Source organism: Rhinoraja longicauda, chromosome 26, assembly GCF_053455715.1.
Source record: "Rhinoraja longicauda isolate Sanriku21f chromosome 26, sRhiLon1.1, whole genome shotgun sequence".
Lineage (NCBI taxonomy): Eukaryota > Metazoa > Chordata > Chondrichthyes > Rajiformes > Arhynchobatidae > Rhinoraja > Rhinoraja longicauda.
Window position 1 is genome coordinate 24,523,415 of NC_135978.1, and position 22,505 is coordinate 24,545,919.

General features: G+C 44.5%; 2 protein-coding genes across 2 annotated transcripts in view; both read right to left on the reverse strand.

The window, feature by feature from the left end:
• Positions 1-3,436, reverse strand: part of gdpd1 (glycerophosphodiester phosphodiesterase domain containing 1) — a 41,890-nt gene extending 38,454 nt beyond the window's left edge. The window contains exon 1 of the mRNA XM_078422388.1: positions 3,169-3,436. Within this exon, the coding sequence (XP_078278514.1) occupies positions 3,169-3,304 (136 nt within the window). The 5' untranslated portion in view covers positions 3,305-3,436. The remainder of the gene's footprint in view (positions 1-3,168) is intronic.
• Positions 3,437-8,396: 4,960 nt separating this feature from the next.
• smg8 (SMG8 nonsense mediated mRNA decay factor) lies at positions 8,397-21,325 on the reverse strand. The gene is made up of 4 exons (XM_078422449.1): positions 19,706-21,325; positions 15,642-15,787; positions 13,084-13,968; positions 8,397-9,712 (listed from the first exon to the last, which is right to left on the reverse strand). The coding sequence occupies exons 1-4, from the start codon at positions 21,249-21,251 to the stop codon at positions 9,515-9,517; spliced, it is 2,775 nt and encodes a 924-aa protein (XP_078278575.1). The 5' UTR covers positions 21,252-21,325; the 3' UTR covers positions 8,397-9,514.
• Positions 21,326-22,505: the final 1,180 nt, after the last annotated feature.

Sequence of the window (22,505 nt, forward strand, 5' to 3'; positions counted from 1 at the left end):
TGAGAGATGCTGTCTACAAGCATTTTGTGTCTAACGTCGGTGCAAACCAGCAGTTGCAGTTCCTTCCCACCGGTAACAGACCGTGTTATTTCATACACTCACATAACTTAATTAACTGCGCACAATTCGGCTGCGTTATTGGTAGCGTTTGCAATTACAATGTGCCGCTACCTACGATTCCAATATTCCTTCGAGATACAAACTAATCCAGGGAGAGAAAATATTCAGACACATTGAACTGCAGATACTGGAATCTTTGCGTAGAACACTGAGTAACTTAGCGGGTCTGGCAACATCTCTGAAGGACATGGATCGGCGACGTTTAGGGTCAGGAGACTTAAGTCAGAAGAAGGGCCACAAAGATGCTGCCAGTCCCGCTACTTTATATTCAATCTTAATAAATCGCAGCCAAACAATGGCAGTGTGTGGGCGGTTTGACGTATTGTTCAGGAATGGAGTTTACCTGCGAAACTGGAAATATCTCACTGGAGTAAAGTGCACGCACTTCTTCAGCTGATGACTAGGGCAATGGGTGATCATCTCCTTTCGACCCGGGCAGGCTTTAAATCCGTTAGCTGCCGGTGTAAATTACCATCGTGATATTTTAGGCTGGTGGGAATTTGGAGCGGGGAATTCTATGCGACCCAGCCGTGTTTCATGTGGGGTTTCGCAGCATGTTGAGCAACTTCGGGAGACCAAGGAGAACTTCAGGAGAATTGCTTGCACTCTCCAGCCTACCTGGCCCACTATGTTGGGTTTCACCTCGCCGGTTTTCAAGTGGTCAACTTCATCTAAAAAAAAATCCCCCCTAATAATATAATAATAATAATAATATTCATTTATTGTCATTGCAACGAGTACAACGAAATTAAAAAATAGCCAATCCTGACGGTGCGTACAAACATATATGCAATAAATGCAAAAACAAATAAATACATAAATACAATTAAATACAATTATATTAAGTACAAGATTTTTTAACGGTGTTGCCTAGTGCAAAGGTAGTGTTCAGTTCTCGTATGGCCCTGGGGTAAAAACTGTTCTTAAGTCTGTTTGTTCGGGATTTGATCGACCTGAAACGTCGACCAGAGGGCAGATGAACAAACAGACGGTGGCCGGGGTGGGATGGATCTTTTATTATTTTGCCTGCTCTACTGAGGCAGCGTAGGCTGAACAGGTGCTCCAGGGAGGGCAGTGAGCAGCCGATGATCTTCTGGGCCGTCGTGATGACCCTCTGAAGGGCCTACCTGTCCTTTTCTGAGCAGCTGGCATACCATGTGGTTATACAGTATGCCAGCACACTCTCGATGGAGCAGCGATAGAAGGACAACATGAGCCTCTCCTGCAGGTTGGTTTTCCTGCCCCCACTCCTTGCCAAAATCTCATTTCCCAAGCCCAACCATTTTGCATCCACCGCCCGCCGCGTTGACCTCACGTCCAGATTTCTCTTTACAAATCTCTAATGTAAGATCTCCTTTAAAATTAATCTTCTGAAACCCCCAATTTTTCTCTTAGTATTTGCTGCCTCTATTCCCAGTGACGCCTCTGCAATTTTCAACTACAGATAGCATTTGTGCTCGAATTCTGGGCGCTCTTGGTCCCTTGTTCATTGTTGAACGGTCAGTAATAATTGTCAGAACATTAAACACAAAGACACCTCAGTTGAACTTCATTCTTGCCGAACACAAGTTTGCAATAGGAGCATAAGTTCAAGGAGCAGAATTAGGCCATTCGGCCCATCAAGTTTACTTCGCCATTCAATCGTAGCTGATCTATCCTTCACTCTCAATCCCATTCTCCTGCCTTTTCAATTTAATCCCTGACACCCTTACTAGTCAAGGGGTGGGATTTGTCAACAATCGGCAGGAATCTCTGAAATTGCTTTTCGCAAGCACCCCCCCCCCCCCCCCCCCCATTCGATGAACTCACCTAACAGGGCTTGATCTAATTTTTTTTTAACGCTTTTTTAGTTTTAGAAATAGACCCGGGGTTTAGAATGTGGGTTCGGGGTGAGGGGAATGGGGAATTTGGTGGATAGGAGAGATACATATAAACCACCTTTCGGCCCACTGATTCCATGTGATCGCCCATTACACCGTTCAATGTTATCCCACTTTCTTATCCACTCCCTATACACAGGGGGGCAATTTATGGAGGCCAATTAACGTACAAACCTGCATGTCTTTGGGGTGGGGGGAAACCGGAGCAATTAGGAAACGTATTTGGAAACGTGACAGAGAGAACGTGCAAACAGGGCACAGCACTTGACGTCAGGAACGAACCCTCTGGCGCTAAGGTAGCAACGCCACCGTTGACACAAATTATCATTCTTTGAATGAAGGGAGTACACGGCGATATCAGGTATTACTAAAGGCCTCAGGCCACCGGAACGGTCTTATCGATAATGTATGAATGCAGACATGACGTTATAAGGTGTACACAGTGTGAGCAGGCGGAGGGTTTAAGTTCTGCTACGCTTGCACCAACCCCAGGTGAGCAGAGCACAAATAACAAGTGAATGGCGAGGGAGGGAGATCGCCCAAACACCGCCTACCATTGTATGATGAGAACCGGAGGAAATAAAACCTGGAAATCAATCATTCGTCCTGTGCCCGTGAATAGAGCGAATTTTGAAAAGATCAACATAGAGCAGCCCTGTCTCAGGCAATCCAGACACTGCCAAAGGAAGGGAGGGAACCCGGGGCTGATAGTGGGGTTGGGGGGTGAGATGGCGAGGGGAGATAGGGAATTGGTGAGGGGATATGGAATTGGAGGGGTGGAGAGGGGAGACAGAGATTTGGAGGGAAGGGGAGAATGAAAATTGAGAGAGGGGACATAAGGAATCGGTGAAGAGGGGAGAATTGAAATTTAGAGCAATACAGTGGGGAAGGGGAGAATGAAAATTGAAAGAGTGAACCTAGGGAATCGGTATGGAGGGAAGGGGAGGTAGGGAATCAGTGGAGAGGGGAAGGGAGGTAGGGAATTGATGGGGAATTACAGGTTGGAGCACCATAACCTGCTTTAAATTCAGGGCTCGCCACTGAGGCGTGCAGCAGCGCAGGATTGACAGCGTCTGCCTTGGGGACCAACAACAACAAAAGAGACTCGCCGGCCGACCCTCCGCCTGAAGCCGCCGCTGCGCGATGCTCGGACCCCGGCTTCACTCACCCCCGCGGTGCGAGATGTGGCGGCATCTGAAGCTCTGGCGCTTCTTGCTGTGCAGCAGCGTCGGGCATTTAAAGAGCAGAGCCGCCGACAGGACGTAGCCGCCAAGGGTGGAGAAGAGACACAGCGTAGCCGACATCTTCGTCTTCTTCTTGAGGCGCCCGGTCGCGGGCTGGGCTGAGGGGAGAGGAGGGAAGGGGAAATGGTCGCGCTGTGAGGCAGCCGCCGGTTGCCGCACTCTGCCACCTCTCCCCCTCCCGGAGCCCGCCGCCGCGCCTGCGCACGCTGCCATTGGTCGCGTCCGCGCGACGATCCTCCCATTGTTGCGCAACCGCCACCACCCGCACGTGCAGCCGACCCGACCCGCCCCGCCCCCCCTTCTCGCGCGGCAAAGCCCTCCAACCTCCCACCCGCGGCCTCGCCCCACCCCCCTCTCACACACACATGGGGCTGCCGGCATCAATGATACGTTCATAAGTGATCGGAGCAGAATTAGGCCATTCGGCCCATCAAATCCACTCCCCGCCATTCAATCATGGCTGATCCCATCTTCCCCTCTCGACCCCATCCTCCTGCCTTCTCCCTCTAACCCCTGATACCCTTACTAATCAAGAATCTATCACCACCTTAAAGATATCCATTGACTTGGTCTCCACAGCCTTCTCATTCGACAGATTCACCACCCTCTGACTAAAGTAATTTCTCATCTTCTTCCTGAAGTCATGTCCTTTATCCATATAGCAACGGTATTCAGCCGTGCTGCAAAGAAGCTGGTTCTTCGGCCCATCCTGTCCATGCAGACTAAGATGCCCATAGAGAAGGGCAATGGGGTCCTCGAGCCTGCTCCACTTTTCAATGGGGTCAAGGATAATATTTAATTGCATCACTTCCCAGATTTCTTACACTTTCAACAATATCCCCATGCTGAATATGACACTGCCCTCCTGTGCAGAGAATTCCCAAGATTCGCCATAATCTCACCTATCGGTACAGTTGCAGAGGCAAGGAACTGCAGATGCTGGTTTCCACAAAAGGACACAAAGTGCTGGAGTAACTCAGCGGGTCTCCTCCCCCTCCATTTCTTCTGCTGGCTTCACAATTTTTAACTCTTCAATCATTCTGTCACACCTTCAGTTTTCATCTCTGGCATTTGTTTCAACCCCAGCCCCTTACCCACATCCACCCATTATCTGCTTCTCCCCTCTCCCAGCTTTCATGAGGCTCTCACTGGGCTCGATATCCCGAGCTCCGTTCATGCTCCAACTCCCCCCAATCGTAACAAGCCCTCACCTTCCACCCCATCAGCCGTCGTATACAGCACATAATCCTTCGATATTTTTGTCACCTCCAACGGGATCCCACTACTAGCCACATCTTCCCATTTCCACTCCTTTCTGCTTTCCGCAGAGACCGTTCCCTCTGCAACTCCCTGGTCAACTCGTCCCTTCCTACGCAAACTGCCCCCTCCCCAGGTACTTTCCCCTGCAACCGCAGATGCAATACCTGTCCCTTTACCTCCCTCCTCGACTCCGTCCAAGGACCCAGATGGTTTTTTCAGGTGAGGCTTGCACTTGCACCTCCTCCAACCTCATCCACTGTTCCAGGTGTCCAGTCCTGTATATCAGCGAGACCAAGCGCAGGCACGGCGATCGTTTCGCTGAACACCTCCGCTCAGTCCGCCGAAACCTACCTGATCTTCCGGTTGCTCAGCACTTTAACTCCCTCTCCCCTCCCCTTCCCAATCTGACCTTTCTGTCTTGGGCTCCTCCATTGTCAAGAGTGCAAATTGGAGGAACAGCACCTCATACTTCGCTTGGGTAGTTTACACCCCAACGGTATGTACATTGACTTCTCTAACTTCAAGTAGCCCTTCCTTTCCCTCTCTCTCCATCACCTCCCCTTTCCCAGTTCTCCCACCAGTCTTACTGTCTCCGACTACATTTTATTCCTGTTCCGCCCACTCCCCTAACATCAATCTGAAGTGTCTCGACCCAAAACGTCCAGATACTGCCTTCCCCGCCGAGTTACTCCAGCATTTTGTCTACCTTTCATCTCTCCACCCCGCCCGCCTGCCCCGCAATCAGTCTGAAGGGCTCCTAAACGAAACATCACATATCACATTCTCCAGAGATGCTACCTGATCCACCGAGTTACTCCAGCACTTTGTGTCCTTTACCATTTATAGTAATCGTATTCTAACTCATTTTATTCTCTCCACATTCCCATCAATGGCCTCCAACCAGATTCTGCTCCCAGTACGTAGGTGAGAGGTACTAGATGGCAGCCAACTAACCTACCAATCCACAGATCAAGATTGAACCTTGGTTTCTCAAGCTGTGAGGCGGCGGTTCTACTATCTGTAGCACACTATGCAGTTCGAGTGATTGTGATCCTTATTCCTTGGTGGAAGAAATTTCATTTCATCTGTTTTTATGGCTGATACACTATATATTTTACATCCTTCACTCAGGATAAACATTATCCCAACATCTACCTTTCATTCTTCAAAATTCAAATCGTATAGGTCCAATCCTCTGCATACAACACATTTACTAGCTGACCAGGAAGCAATATGGTGAATCTTTGCTGCACTTCCCAATCATGTCTATATTCTTCAACAAAAAAAGCAGAAAATGGCAGAAACTCAGACAATCAGAACCTATGGAAAAATAAATATTTTCAGTGACAATATTCTGCAGATGCTGGAATCGGGAACAAAAACTTGGTGGAAGAATTCAGATTAAACAGCATCATTGAGGCAAGGAGATGGTCACTATTTTGGGCCCTGGTGCTACATCAGGACACAGTGTAGAGGAAAGGTAGTTAATATAAAGGAGGTAAGATGGATTGCGATACAGGGGGCTTGAAGGCCAGAAGTGGAACCAGGCGAGGTTATTTTTCAGGATGAAGATGTTTGGTGATAACTGTGAAATAAATGCAAGGAGACACAAGAGAATGCAGATGCTGGAATCTGGAGCAAAAAAAAACAGCTGGAGCAATTTAGCTGGTCTGGTGGTATCTGTGGAGGGAAATGGAAGAAGGGTCCTAACCCAAAACATCATCTGTGTATTTCCTTCCACAGATGCTGTCCAATTTGCTAAGTTCCTCCAACAGTTTAATTTTTTGCAAAGAGTGAAAACAAATAATCTTTAAATTGTGAGACAAGAGTGGGATAGATATCTCAGTCCTCAGGCTTATCATTTTCTGGCAACATTAGAAACCTTTACTCTAGATCTTTAGCTTTCCTACCAGCCACTGGATTTTTTTTCTTAAGGGGATAGAAATTTGTTCTAATTACTTTAGTTTAGAGGTACAGCATGGAAGCAAGCCATTTGGCCCACCAAGTCTACTCAGACCATAGATTACCTTTTCACACGTTCAATATTATTCTCCTTTCACATCCATTCCCAACACATTAGTGACATTTTACAGATGAGACCTGTAGCATTGTGTACAATTTTAGTTTCCATGCACAAGAATGGATGTATTCACTCTCTCGATGGATATATTCACTCTCTCGAGAATGTAGGGAACATTCTCTGGGCTAGTTCAAGAATGGCAGAGGATCTAGGAAGCATCCGTTGAGAAGTGGGAGATAATTTATGACAGAATGAGAAATAATGTCGCCACTCAGCAGATGGTGAACATCATAGTTGTCTTCCCTGGCGATCTGTGGAAGCTATTCATTCTGTTCATTCAATACACAGAATGATATTAATGAAATAGATATGGGGATATGGGGCTTAATGTTGCTGAGGTAGATCATCTATAATCTTGATGAATGGGGAGGTAGCTTGAATGATTGATTAAAAAATACAGCATGGAAACATGCTCCTCAACCCACTAAATCCATACCAACCCACTCATACTAGTTTTATGTTATCCCCTTTCGCATCTACTCCTTACACACTAGGAGCAATTGCCAGAGGCCACTTAACCTGGGAACCCACAATCTTTGGGATGTCGCAGAAAACCAGAGCACCCAGAGGAAATCCCTACAGTGACAGGGAGAATGCGCAAACTCCACTGAGACAACACCCAAAGTCAGGATCAAACCAGGGTCTCTGGTGCTGTGAGGCAGTGGCTCTACTAGCTGTGCCACTCTGTTGCCCCTTGAAAGAATCATACTCCTATTTCTATATTGTTAAATTATGTACTTAAAAATATGTCCATTGCTTCATTAATGTCATACCTTTTAATGTGATTTTCCAGTGTATCATGGCTGTCTCAAACTTCATGCCTCACAGTCCATTTTACTCACGATCCTGGTTTTAGATCCTGGTTTTAGATTGAACTGAATCACTTTAAATTTTTAATATAAAACTCTAAAATATTAAACAGTAAGTTGGTTGTCTTGCAGTACTTAGGAGCAACTCTTTAAAAAAATGACGTAGTTCCAAAATATTTTATCACAAGATAACACTGAGTGGACATGCAGATAAGGTAACGAGGAATTGATGTTAAGTGGCCGGACACTATTGCAGGGCTCAACACCGTTTGGGCAATATCGAGAACACCATTTGCTTCAAGAAATTGTTTAATCCTTGGATTCATTCCTTAGGTCTTCCAGCTGAAGGTATTATCCAAGGTTAAGTTCTGTTCATTTGATTAGCCAAACGCTCAGGATTGCGTGAGGCTGGATATATTCAAATGAGGTGCAACCTACGAAAGTAGCTATAAAGTTAAAAATAGGTAATTGACCCTAAACTCAAAGGCATACACTTTTCAGGACAGTTTACGATTTGCTTTTTATAAATAAGACTACTATCTACAACCAGAAATCTGCTGATTGTAACTAGGCTAATGATAACTGTCATTGCATAAGTTAAATCAACCTAAACTTTCCCTGAAAATTTCTACAAAACAAAGTTTCCTTAAAAAAAAGTATTGTGTAACCTGAAACATTAACCCTGTTTCTCTTTCCACACATACTACCTCATCTGCTGTGTTTCCAATATTTTATTTTTAATTCATCGTAACAACATGCCATGTATGACACTTTTAACACCTTTTAATGAAACATCCCAAGATACTTCACAGGAATGTTAAGGTTATTGACACTGAGTCTTATTCCTGGGTATTTTAATGTTAGATTTATAATGTAGGAATTAAGTCATCAAGAGGACATTTTAACAAGCTAAACACAAAGTGCTGGAGGAAATCAGCGGGTCAGGCAGCATCTGTGGAGGGAATGGACAAGTGATGTTTTGGGTCGGGACCCTTCTTCAGACTGAAGACATGAAACATCGCTTGTCCATTCCCTCTTCAGATGCTGCCTGACCCGCTGAGTTTCTTCAGCACTTTGTGTTTTGCTCAAGATTCCAGCATCTGCAATACCATATGTTTCCATTCGGAAAGTTAGTCAAATTATTGTGACTTAGCAGCGGTTAGTTAAACACCAAAGTTTTACCATCTGAGCCAAGTTTCAATTAATTTCACAAATCAAAATCTTAGTTCAAATATCTTAAAGCTCATTCTGTGGTAAAGACTTGTATTGGTGTTAAACCTTTGTCAGATGCTCTACAGGATGCATTATGGTGACAGTCAAAATGAACTAGTCTTTGCCTAGAAATTTCATTCTCATCTATCAGAAAAATATTCTAAGAACATTAAAAAAGTGATATCAAGTAAATATGGATGACAAAAATTGCTTCCAACATCTCAGAACACGAGACTTAAAGGAAGATACAAAGTAAGGACTCAGTGCTACCAAAGACTATTTTTATATGGTGTGATAAGGCTTAGCAAAAAGTCCAGAGTGATGCGAATCTGTCACTGAAAACTCAAGAATAGTTGAGATTTAGAGGTTATGAACCATTGTCAGACTGTCAGGATCCTTAAGTAAAGCCACAGACCTTTGAATAAACAAGTCCCTTTTGCAGTTCATACTGATATTATAGACATCATTAGCCATAACTGCTGTCATAATTAAACACATAAATGGGAGAGGGCATTTTAATCGGAAAACAAAGTGGGGTTTCTCTCAAAAAGAAAAAAACATCCGCAGGAAAGATTACCTGAAAGTAAATTACATCACACTATACTAGGATCTTCATGGCCAGACAGCATTGAGTGTACTACAGTGACTCTTGTTTGGGGGTCTGGTTTGAGTGGGGTCCTTAATACTTGTGGTCAGAAAATGCATGCTCAGATTTTGCAAATTGACTCTGTCGACATAGCTAGTTAGGTGAGAAAATGATTCATGGCCACAAGAAGATATGATTCAACCGTAATTTTTTGCGGCAGTTCACCGTTTGATCCATCAAGTATCGCTCTGTTGAAAGGCAGATGAGGGGAAAGAGAACGTTTTGGAAAAGGAGATAAGCATTGCATAGTTACTAAGGCATCATCACTGTGGGATAGCTTTAAGGATTCCTCGCTGCACCCGGTAACTCATCAGTGGCTGGTTTTCTTTTGGGGGGAAGCAGGGTCCACGGTCCGTTACACAAGCATAAGGAAAACGGAGCACCCAGAGTCCATCCGGTGGCACAGGTATTTCCAGTCTCTCAGGGTAAAACACAGGGCACGGTGGGGGGCCAGGCTGAACCTGCAAGGCAAATAAAAAATTAATCTTGTAGATAGAAAAAACTAACACATACACTTGCACATTTTGCAGTAAATGTCGATTTTCTAAACCATTTGCAAGGTTGAAACAAGGATACAGGTCATTTTCGGTTTTCAGTCATTTATCTCAGCTGCTTGGTGATATTTTCCACCGAGGTGCAACTCATTAAGGTGGGTCTGACAATGAAATTGTCAACTTTGTACAACACTAAACTGATAGCAACTTTAATCTCACACATGCAGAGCTGAAAGTGGAAATCCAGAAGTTGCAGTCTACTTCTCTCCTCCAAACAGAAAGCTGCTTTGCAACTTTAATGAACTATTCCATGGGAAAAAAAAACCCTACAATGTGCCTTACCCATCTGGCAAGGTGCATGTTAGATTTTCGTGGTATCCTATGTCACAATTAAGCTTAATAACCTCTCTGGAACTTCATATTAATGTTATATTTGTAGATTGTCATTCCATCTTAAATATTGGTATCGGGTTATTATTGTCACGTGTCCAGAGATTCAGCAAAAAGCTGTAGAAGAATGGTCTCGACCCAAAACGTCACCTATTTCTTTTCTCCATAGATGCTGTCTGACCCGCTGAGTTACTCCAGCTTTTTGTATCTATCTTCAGCAAAACATTTTGTTCGCTTGCTATCTAAACATAGCACAAAAAGTAAGGAAATTTGTGTTTGGTAGATTATTTCTTTGTTGTAACAATGCTTCTTGGCAATAAATCTTATACCGTTGGAAAGCCTGTTTATTTCCCTTTTAAATGGTGCCACATTTGTAAGGAACATGCATTTGTGGGATGAGCAGCAGAGCTGAGTATATGGGTTGCGCCCATGAAAAATTTGCCAAATCTTCTCTGCCAATGCCAAACAGCTTATTCTGCTGCTGCTATTGACTCTTGTTTTGAGCTTCTGGTACCCCCAGGTGCTGACAATCAGGTGCCTGATTGGTACCTGATTGGCAGCATCTGTGAGCATGGGCCCTGCTCCAGTGGTCAGTAGGTGTCTGCTCCAAGAATCGGCATGCCACGTTTGACTGATCTGGATAGGGCCCGTGCGATAGGGCAACTTCAAGCTGGTGTTCCGCAAAACCAAGTTGCGGCATTATTTGGAGTGAGCCCTAGTACCATCTCCAAAGTGAAGGCCAAGTTCCATATAAGGGAGGATGTCAGAGACAGGCCGCGAAGTGGGCGTCCCAAGAAGACGACACCCGAAGAAGACCGTTTCCTCACCCTGTCAGCACTTAGGAACCGTAGGCTGTCTTCTACAGATTTGCAGTCAAGGTTTGCAGGACGATATGGCCGACAGCTCTCTGCACGGTAGCGCAGCGGTAGAGTTGCTGCTTTACAGCGAATGCAGCGCCGGAGACACAGGTTCGATCCTGACTACGGGTGCTGCACTGTAAGGAGTTTGTACGTTCTCCCCGTGACCTGCGTGGGTTTTCTCCGAGATCTTCGGTTTCCTCCCACACTCCAAAGACGTACAGGTATGTAGGTTAATTGGCTGGGTAAATGTAAAAATTGTCCCTAGTGGGTGTAGGATAGTGTTAATGTACGGGGATCACTGGGCGGCACGGACTTGGAGGGCCGAAAAGGCCTGTTTCCGGCTGTAGATATATGATATGATATGATATGCCCAGACAATTCGGAACAGACTGCACGCAGCCGATCTCCGGTCTCATAGGGCTGCCAGGAGGCCTGCCATGACTGCCCTTCACCGTCAGGCCTGTTTGCGCTGCTGTCGGCAACACGTGCACTGGGACCTGAACATGTGGAGGAACGTTATGTTCAGCGATGAGTCCAGATTCTGCCTACGGCAGTTGGATCATAGGGTCAAAGTGTAGAAGACGCGGAGAACGCTATGCTGATTGCTGCACCGATAGAGTAACATCTTTTGGTGGAGGCAGTGTGATGGTGTGGGGCGGCATCTCCCTCACTGGAAAAATGAGCCTTGTCATCATTGGAGGCAATCTCAATGCAGAGAGATATCGAGATGAGATTCTGCAACCAGTGGCAATCCCATATCTCCACAGTCTGGGACCGAACTCTATCCTCCAAGATGACAATGCTCGCCCCCACAGAGCAGGGTTTCTCAGAGACTACCTCCAGAATTTGGGAGTGGAGACGATGGAATGGCCTGCCAGCAGTCCTGACCTCAACCCCATTGAACACTTGTGGGATCAGCTTGGGCGTGCTGTTCGTGCCAGAGTGACCAACACAACCACGTTGGCTGACTTGCGACAAATGCTGGTTGAAGAATGGGATGCCATCCCACAACAGTGTGTGACCAGGCTGGTGACCAGCATGAGGAGGAGGTGCCAGGCTGTTGTGGCTGTGTATGGTTCTTCCACACGCTACTGAGGCTCCTGTTTATTAAATGAATAAATTGTTAAATTGCCAATATGTCTTGTTTCTTCAGACTTCAATCATCCAATCCACCAAACAACACCGAACAAGAGTCAATGGCAGAATAAGCTGTTTGGCATTGGCAGAGAAGATTTGGCAGATTTTTCATGGGCGCAACCCACATACTCAGCTCTGCTGCTCATCCCACAAATGCATGTTCCTTACAAATGTGGCACCATTTAAAAGGGAAATAAACAGGCTTTCCAATGGTATAAGATTTATTGCCAAGAAGCATTGTTACAACAAATAAATAATCTACCAAACACAAATTTCCTTACTTTTTGTGCTATGTTTAGTTAAATCATACTATAAACAATCATTGTACAATCAAGCCATGTACAAGTACAAAGGGCATGCAAAGTAAAACATACCAGAGTCTAAAATATAATGTTACAGCATTAGAGTGTTACAGTTACAAAGAAAAAGTTTCACATTGAGATTGGTTGCAAGTACACACCCAAACCTATTAGTAGGCGGATAACAGTAGGGAAGAAGCTGTTTTTTAATCTGGCGGTATGTGCTTTCAAGCATTTCTATCCTCTCCACGACAACTTCAGGGAACAGCTATTTTCCAACAACCGTCACGTTTTTGTGAACTGACCTGTACAACTCTAATCCTACCTCAGCAACGGAACATTATAGCCTAGCTCTTGTACTACCACGGACTAGTCTTCTAATTGCATTTTGCACAAATGTCTTGTTTTTGAGCAGTCTTTTTCTTTTTCACTGTCTTGTACAATTTATGTCTTTGTCTGAGTCTATGTGCCTGTGATGCTGCTGCAAGCAACATTTTCATTGAACATTGAACTCAACATACTTGTGCATATGACTATACATTTGACCTGATTTGAATTTCCACCCCTCTTTTACTATGCTAAATTTCAGATAAAATGTTGCCTAACAAATCTGTGGTGTATAGATAAAGCATATTAGGAGTTGCAATCTTACCTGTGGTGTGAGTATGATCTGTAATGGAGCATCAGGAACCACAATAAACAGCCTCATGAGCTGGGCATAATGTGGTTTAAGTCCTCGGCCTTGGGAGGGAGACAGAATGTACAGGGGCATGTCCGAGGAGAGGGCTTTGATGGCAGATTCCTTTGGCCCACTCCCCATTACCTTCATGATCTTTTCCGGACCCGAGCACATAAACCTGCGGCCGCGAGAGTCTTCGTACTCAAAGCCAACAAATGCCCGAGCAATGTCATCCCTGCGTCTACCTCGGCCGATCGCAGTGCTGGCGCGCTTGACCGGCACAGACTTGTTGGGGGCTGGCCAAGAATTGCTGTCCATGTCCACCTCATCGTCAGACCTGGTCTTTATGACGATGTCCCATGGCATCAGATAGTTTGTCCCAGGTATGAAGCCGCACTGGTCCAGGCCTCTGTGAAAATTGTAAGCTTTGGAAGGGCCAAGTTTGATCAAGGACCAACTGGAAAATTTAGGCAAAAGTCCCTTTGGGCAGCTAGAATTTAACATTCCAGGAAGGTACTCCACTGTTGAGACCTGCCGATCGACAACGCTGGGCCTCTTCTCTGGTTTAGCTTCACCCCCCTGACCATGAGCATCAGGGTTATCACCTCCTGCATGAGGATCAGGGGGAAATGTGCCCAGACTGTCTATGGACTGTCCAAGACTAAGTGCCAAACTGAGACTGGTGCTCTCGCCCTGAGTCTGGGCCTCTTTCTCTTTCATTTTCTCTCCTTCGCCCTCCTGTGGGGGGAGAGTGGACGCGGTTGAATCGTTCTTGGCTGGAGCTGGATCGGGGGTGCTGGGCTGGAAGATCGGGAAGTAGAAGCGTTCGAGCTTCCCGCAACATTTCTCATCCAGAAGCTGCAGAGAATTGTTTTGAAAAAGGAAAGTCATATTTGTTCACATCGAATCATTGAGCACATCCTACTTATACAATGGGCTGTGTGTGTTTTTTTATTGTTTTAATAACAAAAGACAAAAAAAAAGCACCTTCTTTCGTTTAGAGATGCAATATGGAAACAGGTCCTTCAGCCCACCATCTATGGTGACCATCGATCACCTGCACACATTAGTTCTATGTTATCCTACTATGCGACAAACTCCGGACGATTTACATAGGCCAATTAACTGACAAACCTGCACGTCTTTGGGATGTGGGAGGAAACCGGAGTACCTGGTGAAAAGCCATGTGGTCATATAAAGACCTCAGAAATTATATCCAAAGTTAAAAAACACATAAATATTGACATATTTTTAATGTAACTATAAGTCTACAGCTAATAATTTTGATCTTACAACTTTTGACAAAACTTTGCATTTCAGTGTCATCTTCTCTGGCCTCTCAGAATTGCCTTAAGTAACATTGCAGCAGGGCTTTTAGATAGGAAGGGGATGTGTGGTAGAGAACAACTTTGTGCCCACTGCTATCACACTCATGAATCAATCACCTATTTTTCACTTCCTTCACAGTTGTGCTATCAGGTACTCTTACTCTTAATGTTACTTAATTTAGTAATTCTGTAATTGCACTTCAGCACAATTTTTTTTGCACTATTTCTACATTCTCTGGTGCATCTACATTCTCTACACCATTCTGCAGTTTTGCATTCATGGTATTTATTGTTGTATCTATTATTATCATATATACCATGTGCTCTATCAGCTTCCTGTGAACAAGGAGTTTCATTGCGCCCTGATATTAGATTAGTTTATGACAATAAACTAATCTAACCTAAGACAACATCCAGGCATCTAGGACACAGTCGAAGTCATGTTCTTAACACATTAAGGATAATCTGAGGCTTTGTCCTCACTTTCAAGTAGATGTACTCAATTTCACTGCACTATTGAAAAGAGAGCAGGGCAGTTCTTCCTATTATCCTGGGAATAAATAATCAACTGATGTCTTGAACAAACAGACCTAGTTATTTTTGCATTGTTATTTGTGGAACTCTGCTTCTCACCAGCTGCCAGATGCATTTCCCATTTATGACAGTGACAATAACTTAAAACTAAAAGTACACTGCGACATTGTAGGCGAAAATGTAGGTCTTGCTTTTTATTCTTCATGCAAATCTATACACCAAATAGGCAGTTCAGCTCAAACATGCAAACCAGGCGTGTCAATGTTCACCAAATTTGTAATTACATTTCCATTTGTTGATGTGTGGGAGTTTTTTTTTACAGCTTTCAAGTGGTGGATGCCTGGAATGTGCCAGGGGTGGTGTTGGAGGCAGAAGTGATAGTAGCGTTTAAGAGGCTTTTAGACAGGTACATGGAATTGCAGGAAACGGAGGGTTATGTATTATGTGCAGGCAGATGAGATTAGTTTATCTTGGCATCATGTACAGCATGGACATTGTGGGCTGAAGTGCCTGTTCCTGAGCTGTGGTGTTCTACATTCTATTGCTGGAACCAGAAAGAAAGTGATGCAGTCAATAGGAGAAAGATGTTCCGAGTACAATGGCCACAAAAATATTACCCGCATTTAACTCACCGGGTCCACCTGTAATTCAGAGAAAATCTTGCCATACCTGGTAGAAGTCATAATTGGCTGACTTGATGTCGAAGGGATCATCACGAGGGGCTTGCCTGCGACCACAGTTGCAGGAACTAGTGGAACGCGCACGGCTGTTGTGATACAGCACGGGTGGATTCCTATCAGGCTCAGGTTTCTCTCCTGCAAGAAAGGGTGGCAAATACACAGGATGCACAATAAACGTGTCTTCTATTAGATATTTCACTCTGGTTGCAAAATAGGTGACGAGTAGAATCTACCCAGGTTAATGATGACATTCCTCACACATATATCACACCACATCTGTTTGAAACCTTGTTAAGCTTTTTTAAGCTCTGCAAGAATAACGATACAGGCAAATGTTCAGGAACTGCAAACTGCAATGGGAAGTTACAGCAATGGAAACAGGATAGAGGATTTGTGGAGGGATGAGAGTATCTTCCTCTGAGCAGAGAAAGTTAAGGTAAGAAAAAACAGAAGATGCCGTTGACACTCAGCAGATCAAGCAGCATCTGTGGAGAGAGAAAGTTAATGTTTCAGATCAAAAACCTATCATCAGAACTCGAAAATAGATTTTAAATCGTTGTTTTAAGAAGTGGTGGTGGCAGGAGGTAAACAGATAGGATCAAGGCAATATCAATGATAGGCTGTGGCCATTCCTGCTGCCAGGATGAGATGCCAGGGTAATTTGGTCAAATGGCTGAATGTGGCCAATTAAAAGGTGATAAATCAGAGAAGCAGAAAGAAAAGACAGAACCTTTATCCCAGGGTGGAAATGTCAAGGACTACAGGGCACAGCTTTAAGGTGAGAGGGAGAAAGTTTAAAGGAGATGTGTGGGGCATCTCATTAAAAACATTAAACTCATTAAAAACATTCTGTGGGAAATACCTGGTGCAAAGGATACAGGTGAAAGTTTCTGGGATTTGCCCCTTGTGGAGTGGGTGATCTCAGCCTCTCTAAAGGTCCAATGTTGTTTGTCCATTTAATATAGCTCTGCTGCTTCTTTTAATCTCTGTTGTTCTGTTGTCTTCATTATCAACGCCTACGCTTGCTCTTCAGGTTTAGTAACTAGACGAGCCTTCAGCGCCTGCTCTTCCAGTCGACCAGGGGTCCGTAAAACTTGCACGATTCTGGACTTGGTCTCCCTTGTATGGACGATGAGATAGCAACACCTTCTACTCTATAATTAATGTCAAATGCAGACATGACTTGGTGTCTCCTTGTACCGTATGAACACTAACATCAGGAACACTATGCTTAGCTACTTAAACTTTGCACATTACCACAACACTTTGCTAATGTCATAAGCTTACTTACCAGGCTAATTCATAAGCTAGCTAATTAGCCTAAAAGATCACATGGTTGTGAAGTCACAAATGGATTTGCCTGGATGGCAGAGCAACAGAAGGTTCCCCTTCTTGAAAAATTACCGTGTAACTGATGGGCATTTAAGATTAACCAACATGTTACAGCATGCTTTATTTTCCCAATATGGGCCCATGAAGTAAGAGTTATTGAATTCAATCTGCCCATGAATTCAAATCTGATTAACCAAACTGATCTCCCGGTGGCCGAGCACTTCAACTCCCCCTCCCATTCCCAGTCTGACCTTTCTGTCATGGGCCTCCTCCAGTGCCATAGTGAGGCCCACCGGAAATTGGAGAAACAGCACCTCATATTTCGCCTGGGCAGTTTGTAGCCCCTTGGTATGAACATCGACTTCTCCAACTTTAGATAGTTCCTCTGTCCCTCTCTTCCCTTCCTCCTTCCCAGATCTCCCTCTATCTTCCTATCTCCACCTATATCCTTCCTTTGTCCCGCCCCCCCCCTGACATCAGTCTGAAGAAGGGTCTCGACCCGAAACGTCACCATTCCTCTCCCAAGATGCTGCCTGACCTGCTGAGTTACTCCAGCACTTTGTGAATAAATACCATGAATTCAAATCAATATATACCAGTTGAGCATTAGAACAATTAGACTACAAACTCTCTTGTTTGGCAGTAACTGTAAAATAAAGGGTTTTTTTCTTGGGCTCATCCTCTATTACCAGTTTATCATCTTTAGCGGCATGGTAGCGCAGCGGTAGAGTTGCTGCTTTACAGCGAATGCAGCGCCGGAGACTCAGGTTCGATCCTGACTACGGGTGCTGTACTGTAAGGAGTTTGTACGTTCTCCCCGTGACCTGCGTGGGTTTTCTCCGAGATCTTCGGTTTCCTCCCACACCCCAAAGACGTACAGGTATGTAGGTTAATTGGCTGGGTAAATGTTTAAAAAAAATTGTCCCTAGTGGGTGTAGGATAGTGTTAATGTATGGGGATCGCTGGGCGGCACGGACTTGGAGGGCCGAAAAGGCCTGTTTCCGGCTGTATATATATGATATGATGATATGATAAAGCACAACATAGGTATGAAGAAGGGTTCTGACCCAAAACATCACCCTTTTCTCAAGAGATGCTGCCTGACCCACTGATTTTCTCCATCACTTTGTGTCTATCTTTGCAATTAACTAGCATCTGCAGTTCCTTTTTATTACATTAAAGCACATCATAGGTTGTGCCTATATATACTTTATAGGCTGTATATTGAAATATATACAATACTTCAATGTGGATCCATCCCTTCATTATTACAAATTGGGTATCAGATTTTTGCTGATGTAGACAGTCTTACTGTTTCCAAGAAGAGAAGCCACTCTACTGCAATTATAGAGCAGTTCTACTTTAACGAGCAAATGCAAACCCCCATCTCTCAGAAGGCTGCTAAGACAATGCATAGAGGGAGTGTAGGAAAGTGACAGATAAAGAGGATCAAGAAATTATTTAATTAATCAAGGGATAGGCATTTGAGCAAAAACAAGAGAAATGGGAGATCACGGGGTTAGAGGATGAAGATATCAAAAAATAAAAATAAAAACATTACAACTGAAACGAAACACATTAATACATTTCTCAGAGGGAAAAAGAAGGCAACTTTCATTGAGAAGATCTGAGCAAGAACTGTACAAACTTAAAATTTCCTCCCTCGACTTACGTCTGATATGATCCATGGCTATTTGCTTATACTTTCCTTTGGTCTCAATAACCAAGGATAAATATACTTGCCTTGGAACAAATGCAATGAAGAATTATTACATCAACTTTGAGTGATGAGATAATTCTTATCCCAAGGTGAGTATGAGTAAAATTGGAGTTTAGATAAATGAGGCAAATTCTTTGAAGCACAAAACCGAGGAGTATTTATAGGGTGGATGATAATGGGTTATTTCCTTTGCCTTGGGAGACTCGAACTACACTCAGGAGAAGGGGCCATCTATTTCGAAGTGAGATTAAGAGAAACCACACGGAGTTGTGGATACTCGAGAGAGCTCTGTATGCTCAATTGTGGAACATATCCATTGCTGCGATCAATAGATTGTGGAATTTATGAAAATCAAAACTCGACTCAGTGTTGAGGATCAAGCATGGTCTTATTTAATGCAACAGCGAACATGAGGTGCCATGTTGCTCACTTCTGATTATATTTCTTATATTCTTATAGTCTATTCCTTATTCATGAACAGTTTGAAAATTAATGGACCTGGAAGTCTAATTAGGATTAGTGTTCACTGCAGCTATCTGATCCAACTCTCAATGAAAACACAGACTTTGTTGTTTTCCAGTGTTAAAAACTCCTCGTATGCAATTATTCTATTGGAATTCTGATGATAATCTGATGCAGAGGTAGAATTGTTGGTACATTTTACATACTCTCAGGTGTATAAATATGGAAGTGCAATCTCACAACGATGGGAGGGGGCAATTGTATTTATATGTATTTTGGCATTTTCCTCCTTTCCCCTAAATGTTCCAACCCAAGCCAAGATGAAAGCCTCCTAATCTATGAATCAAAACAAAGTGTTGGAGGAACTCAGGTCAGGCAGCATCTGTGGAGGGAACGGTTCATAACCTTCTTCCAACCTGAAAGATCGACATCCATTCCCTCCAGACATGATGTTTGACCTGCTGAACTCCTCCAGGACTGTGTTTTGCTCAAGATTCCAGCATCTGCAGTTCCCTGTGTCTCTGTAATTTATGGCTCACCTGGTTTAGGCAATAGATGGAATTTGTGAACACAATGTTGATCCGTTAAGCTTCTCTCTTCACACAACTGGTGCCCGTTACTCCAGAACTTGTAGCAATCTTCATGCAGCTGCATGGCATATTTCTGGAAGGCCGGTCCACGGGCATGCTGACTATAAACACGGAGGGCCTGTGCCAGCTGGTTCTTGTGGATAGTCGTTGTGTAATGGTGAGGCAGGTTAGACTGATAGGCACTGTGAGCCAGAGGCAAGGCCTTTTGGCAGCGGTTTTCAGAAAACTTATTATCGGCATCTAAAAATCCTTCAAGTCCTTTTAGCTGTACTTGTATCTTAGAGGAAAGATCACCAGAAAGAAATCCCAGCTCGTCCTCCCTCCAGTTAATCATCACCTCATAGAGTTTTGAGGCTACAGCCAGCCAGTTTTTGTAGGCAGGAAGCTCAAAATGTGATGGCTGTGGATTCCTCCCGACACTATCCTCAAAACCTTTTTTAGTCAGAACCAGATCCACGTGTTGCCACAGAAATTCCTTCAACGTGCAATCCACCAGCTGCCCGCTGGAGCTGTTGAGGCTGCTTTCCAGTATGAAAGATGGCTGGCGGACGTGCTTCATCATCTGATAACGTCGTGACCCAGGAACCGGGAGGGATTCATGCTCCCTGATGGCACAGTTGTTCTTCAGTTGCCCAATCAGCATACTGATGGGATCATCCCCCTGCCCAGCCACTACATAAACAAATGCTTGGTTGGCAGGAACAGTAAACAGACAGTTAATACTCTGGTTGGTCAGCACTCTGCTCTTTCTGAAAATTCTGTAAATCTGATCCTCCAAGGCATGCTGGAGTCTCCTTTTGGGAGAGTGCTTTTTGGGTTTATCCAGATTAGAAGGGTCTAGACACTTGGGTTCGACCTTCAAAGCTCCATTCAGCTGGAAAACAAAGAGCAGCCTTGGAGGGCAGGGTCTACAATTCAATCTCCATTCCTTCCCTACCGGACAATCCTTAATCGTGCTCTTTAGATAGGGGAGGACCTTTTGCCTGAGGCTGTCCAAAGCTCGGAAGAGACGATCGTAAGTGATGTCAAAGGAACAGGTGGGGTGGACCAAGAGGAGGATATGTGAGATGGAGAAGAGGTAGAGCAGGTGGATGCAGTGGAGCTTCTCTTCTCCTTTCCAGTACTCGTGGGCATCGGCATGGGAGACGTCGTCTGCCAAGGCCCTGCAGGCCTGCAGCAACTGGTGGTTGTCGCAGACGGCGGTAAGTAACAAGTAGAGGACCTTGCTGTCCTGGTTGTAGTAGCACTGCAGCATGTTGTTACCCTGGTGATGGTCATTGACAAGTGACGGGTACAAGGGGAAGACCGGCTTGTCGCACAGCGTGTTGACGATGGCGTACTTCTCTGCGCTCAGCTCCGACGTCTTTCCGAATATGCCCACTACGCACATCTCCTCGTCCTTCCAGGCGACCTCCTCGCCGTCTGAAGCCAACGCACTCAGAGTCTTAGCCGCCGCCGCCGCCGCCGCCATCTCCCTCGCCGTCCCGCCCTCCATCCTGTCCGGTGGAAGAACCACTGCGCCCACAATTGTTCCTGGCAGCGTGTCCCGCCGTTCATCTCATCCGGCGGGAAACAAAAAGCACCTACATTAAATCACCGCCTTTCAGATCCACTCTAGAAATTGGTGAATGCAAATTGGAGATCTCTTCCCCGCTCCTCGAAGCCCAACATTTTCTTTCGGTAATAGTCGTGGTTCTATGTCTCTCCGGGTTCAGCACCAAACCACAAAATGCTTGTACCAACTGAAGCATGTTTAATGTGTAAAGGTGACAGGAGACAGACCGGCTGATATAAATCATTAGGCGTGAAAATTACTCATAATAATGAGCTTAAAACGTCACCAGCTGCCGAAAAACATTACTCTCAGCATTTCTCCAATGGCAATAGCTCTGCGAAAAGACGTGTTAACATCCTTGGGTATCTGAAGAAGATATAATATATTCCTTTATTTGTCCCACACCGGGGAAATATCAACTCTCAACCAAAGTCTTGCAACGTGACATTCCAGTAACCCATTCCAAGAACCCATTTTTATTGTTGATGTTAGACATCCATCCATTTGAAATTTATGGTTATGGATTTTGCACTCACCAATTTTCTAGGGAGAAAGCAATCAAATTATGAGAGGCAGAATTATGGACTGTCAGAACCATTTTCCCAGAGTGGAAATGTAAAAAGTGAGAGGGCAAAGCTTCAAGGTGAGAGTTGCAAAGTGTAAAGGAAATGTGCAGGTGAAGTTTTTTTACTGAGGGGGTGGTGTGTGCCTGCAACATGCTGCCAGGGGTGGTGGTGGAGGAGGCAGATAGATCGTAACAATTTAAGAGGCTTTTGGATCAACACATAGAAATGGAGGGATATGGATCACATGCAGGCAGAGGAGATGAATTTAACTTGGCATTATGTTCGGCATGGACATTGTGGGCCAAAGGGCCTATTTCTGTGCTCTACCATTCTACGTTCTAATATCAGAAACATCTCTCTATATCTTCCTCAACAATCTCAACGCAATATCCTTAATTACCATCTCCATACAGCAGAAATAATTCTTTTATTTGACCAATCTCACGATTTTGAGCACATCTTTTCTGAATTAATAAAACATGCACCACTTTCACGAGTTCAGCTTGCAGTGAACTAAATCATCTCATAACATCCTCCACTATCTCTCTAGGTCCTGGACTAAATTACTAAGGAAAACACCCAAATATTCAAATTACTCCCCGGTCAAAACTACAGATTAATTTAAACA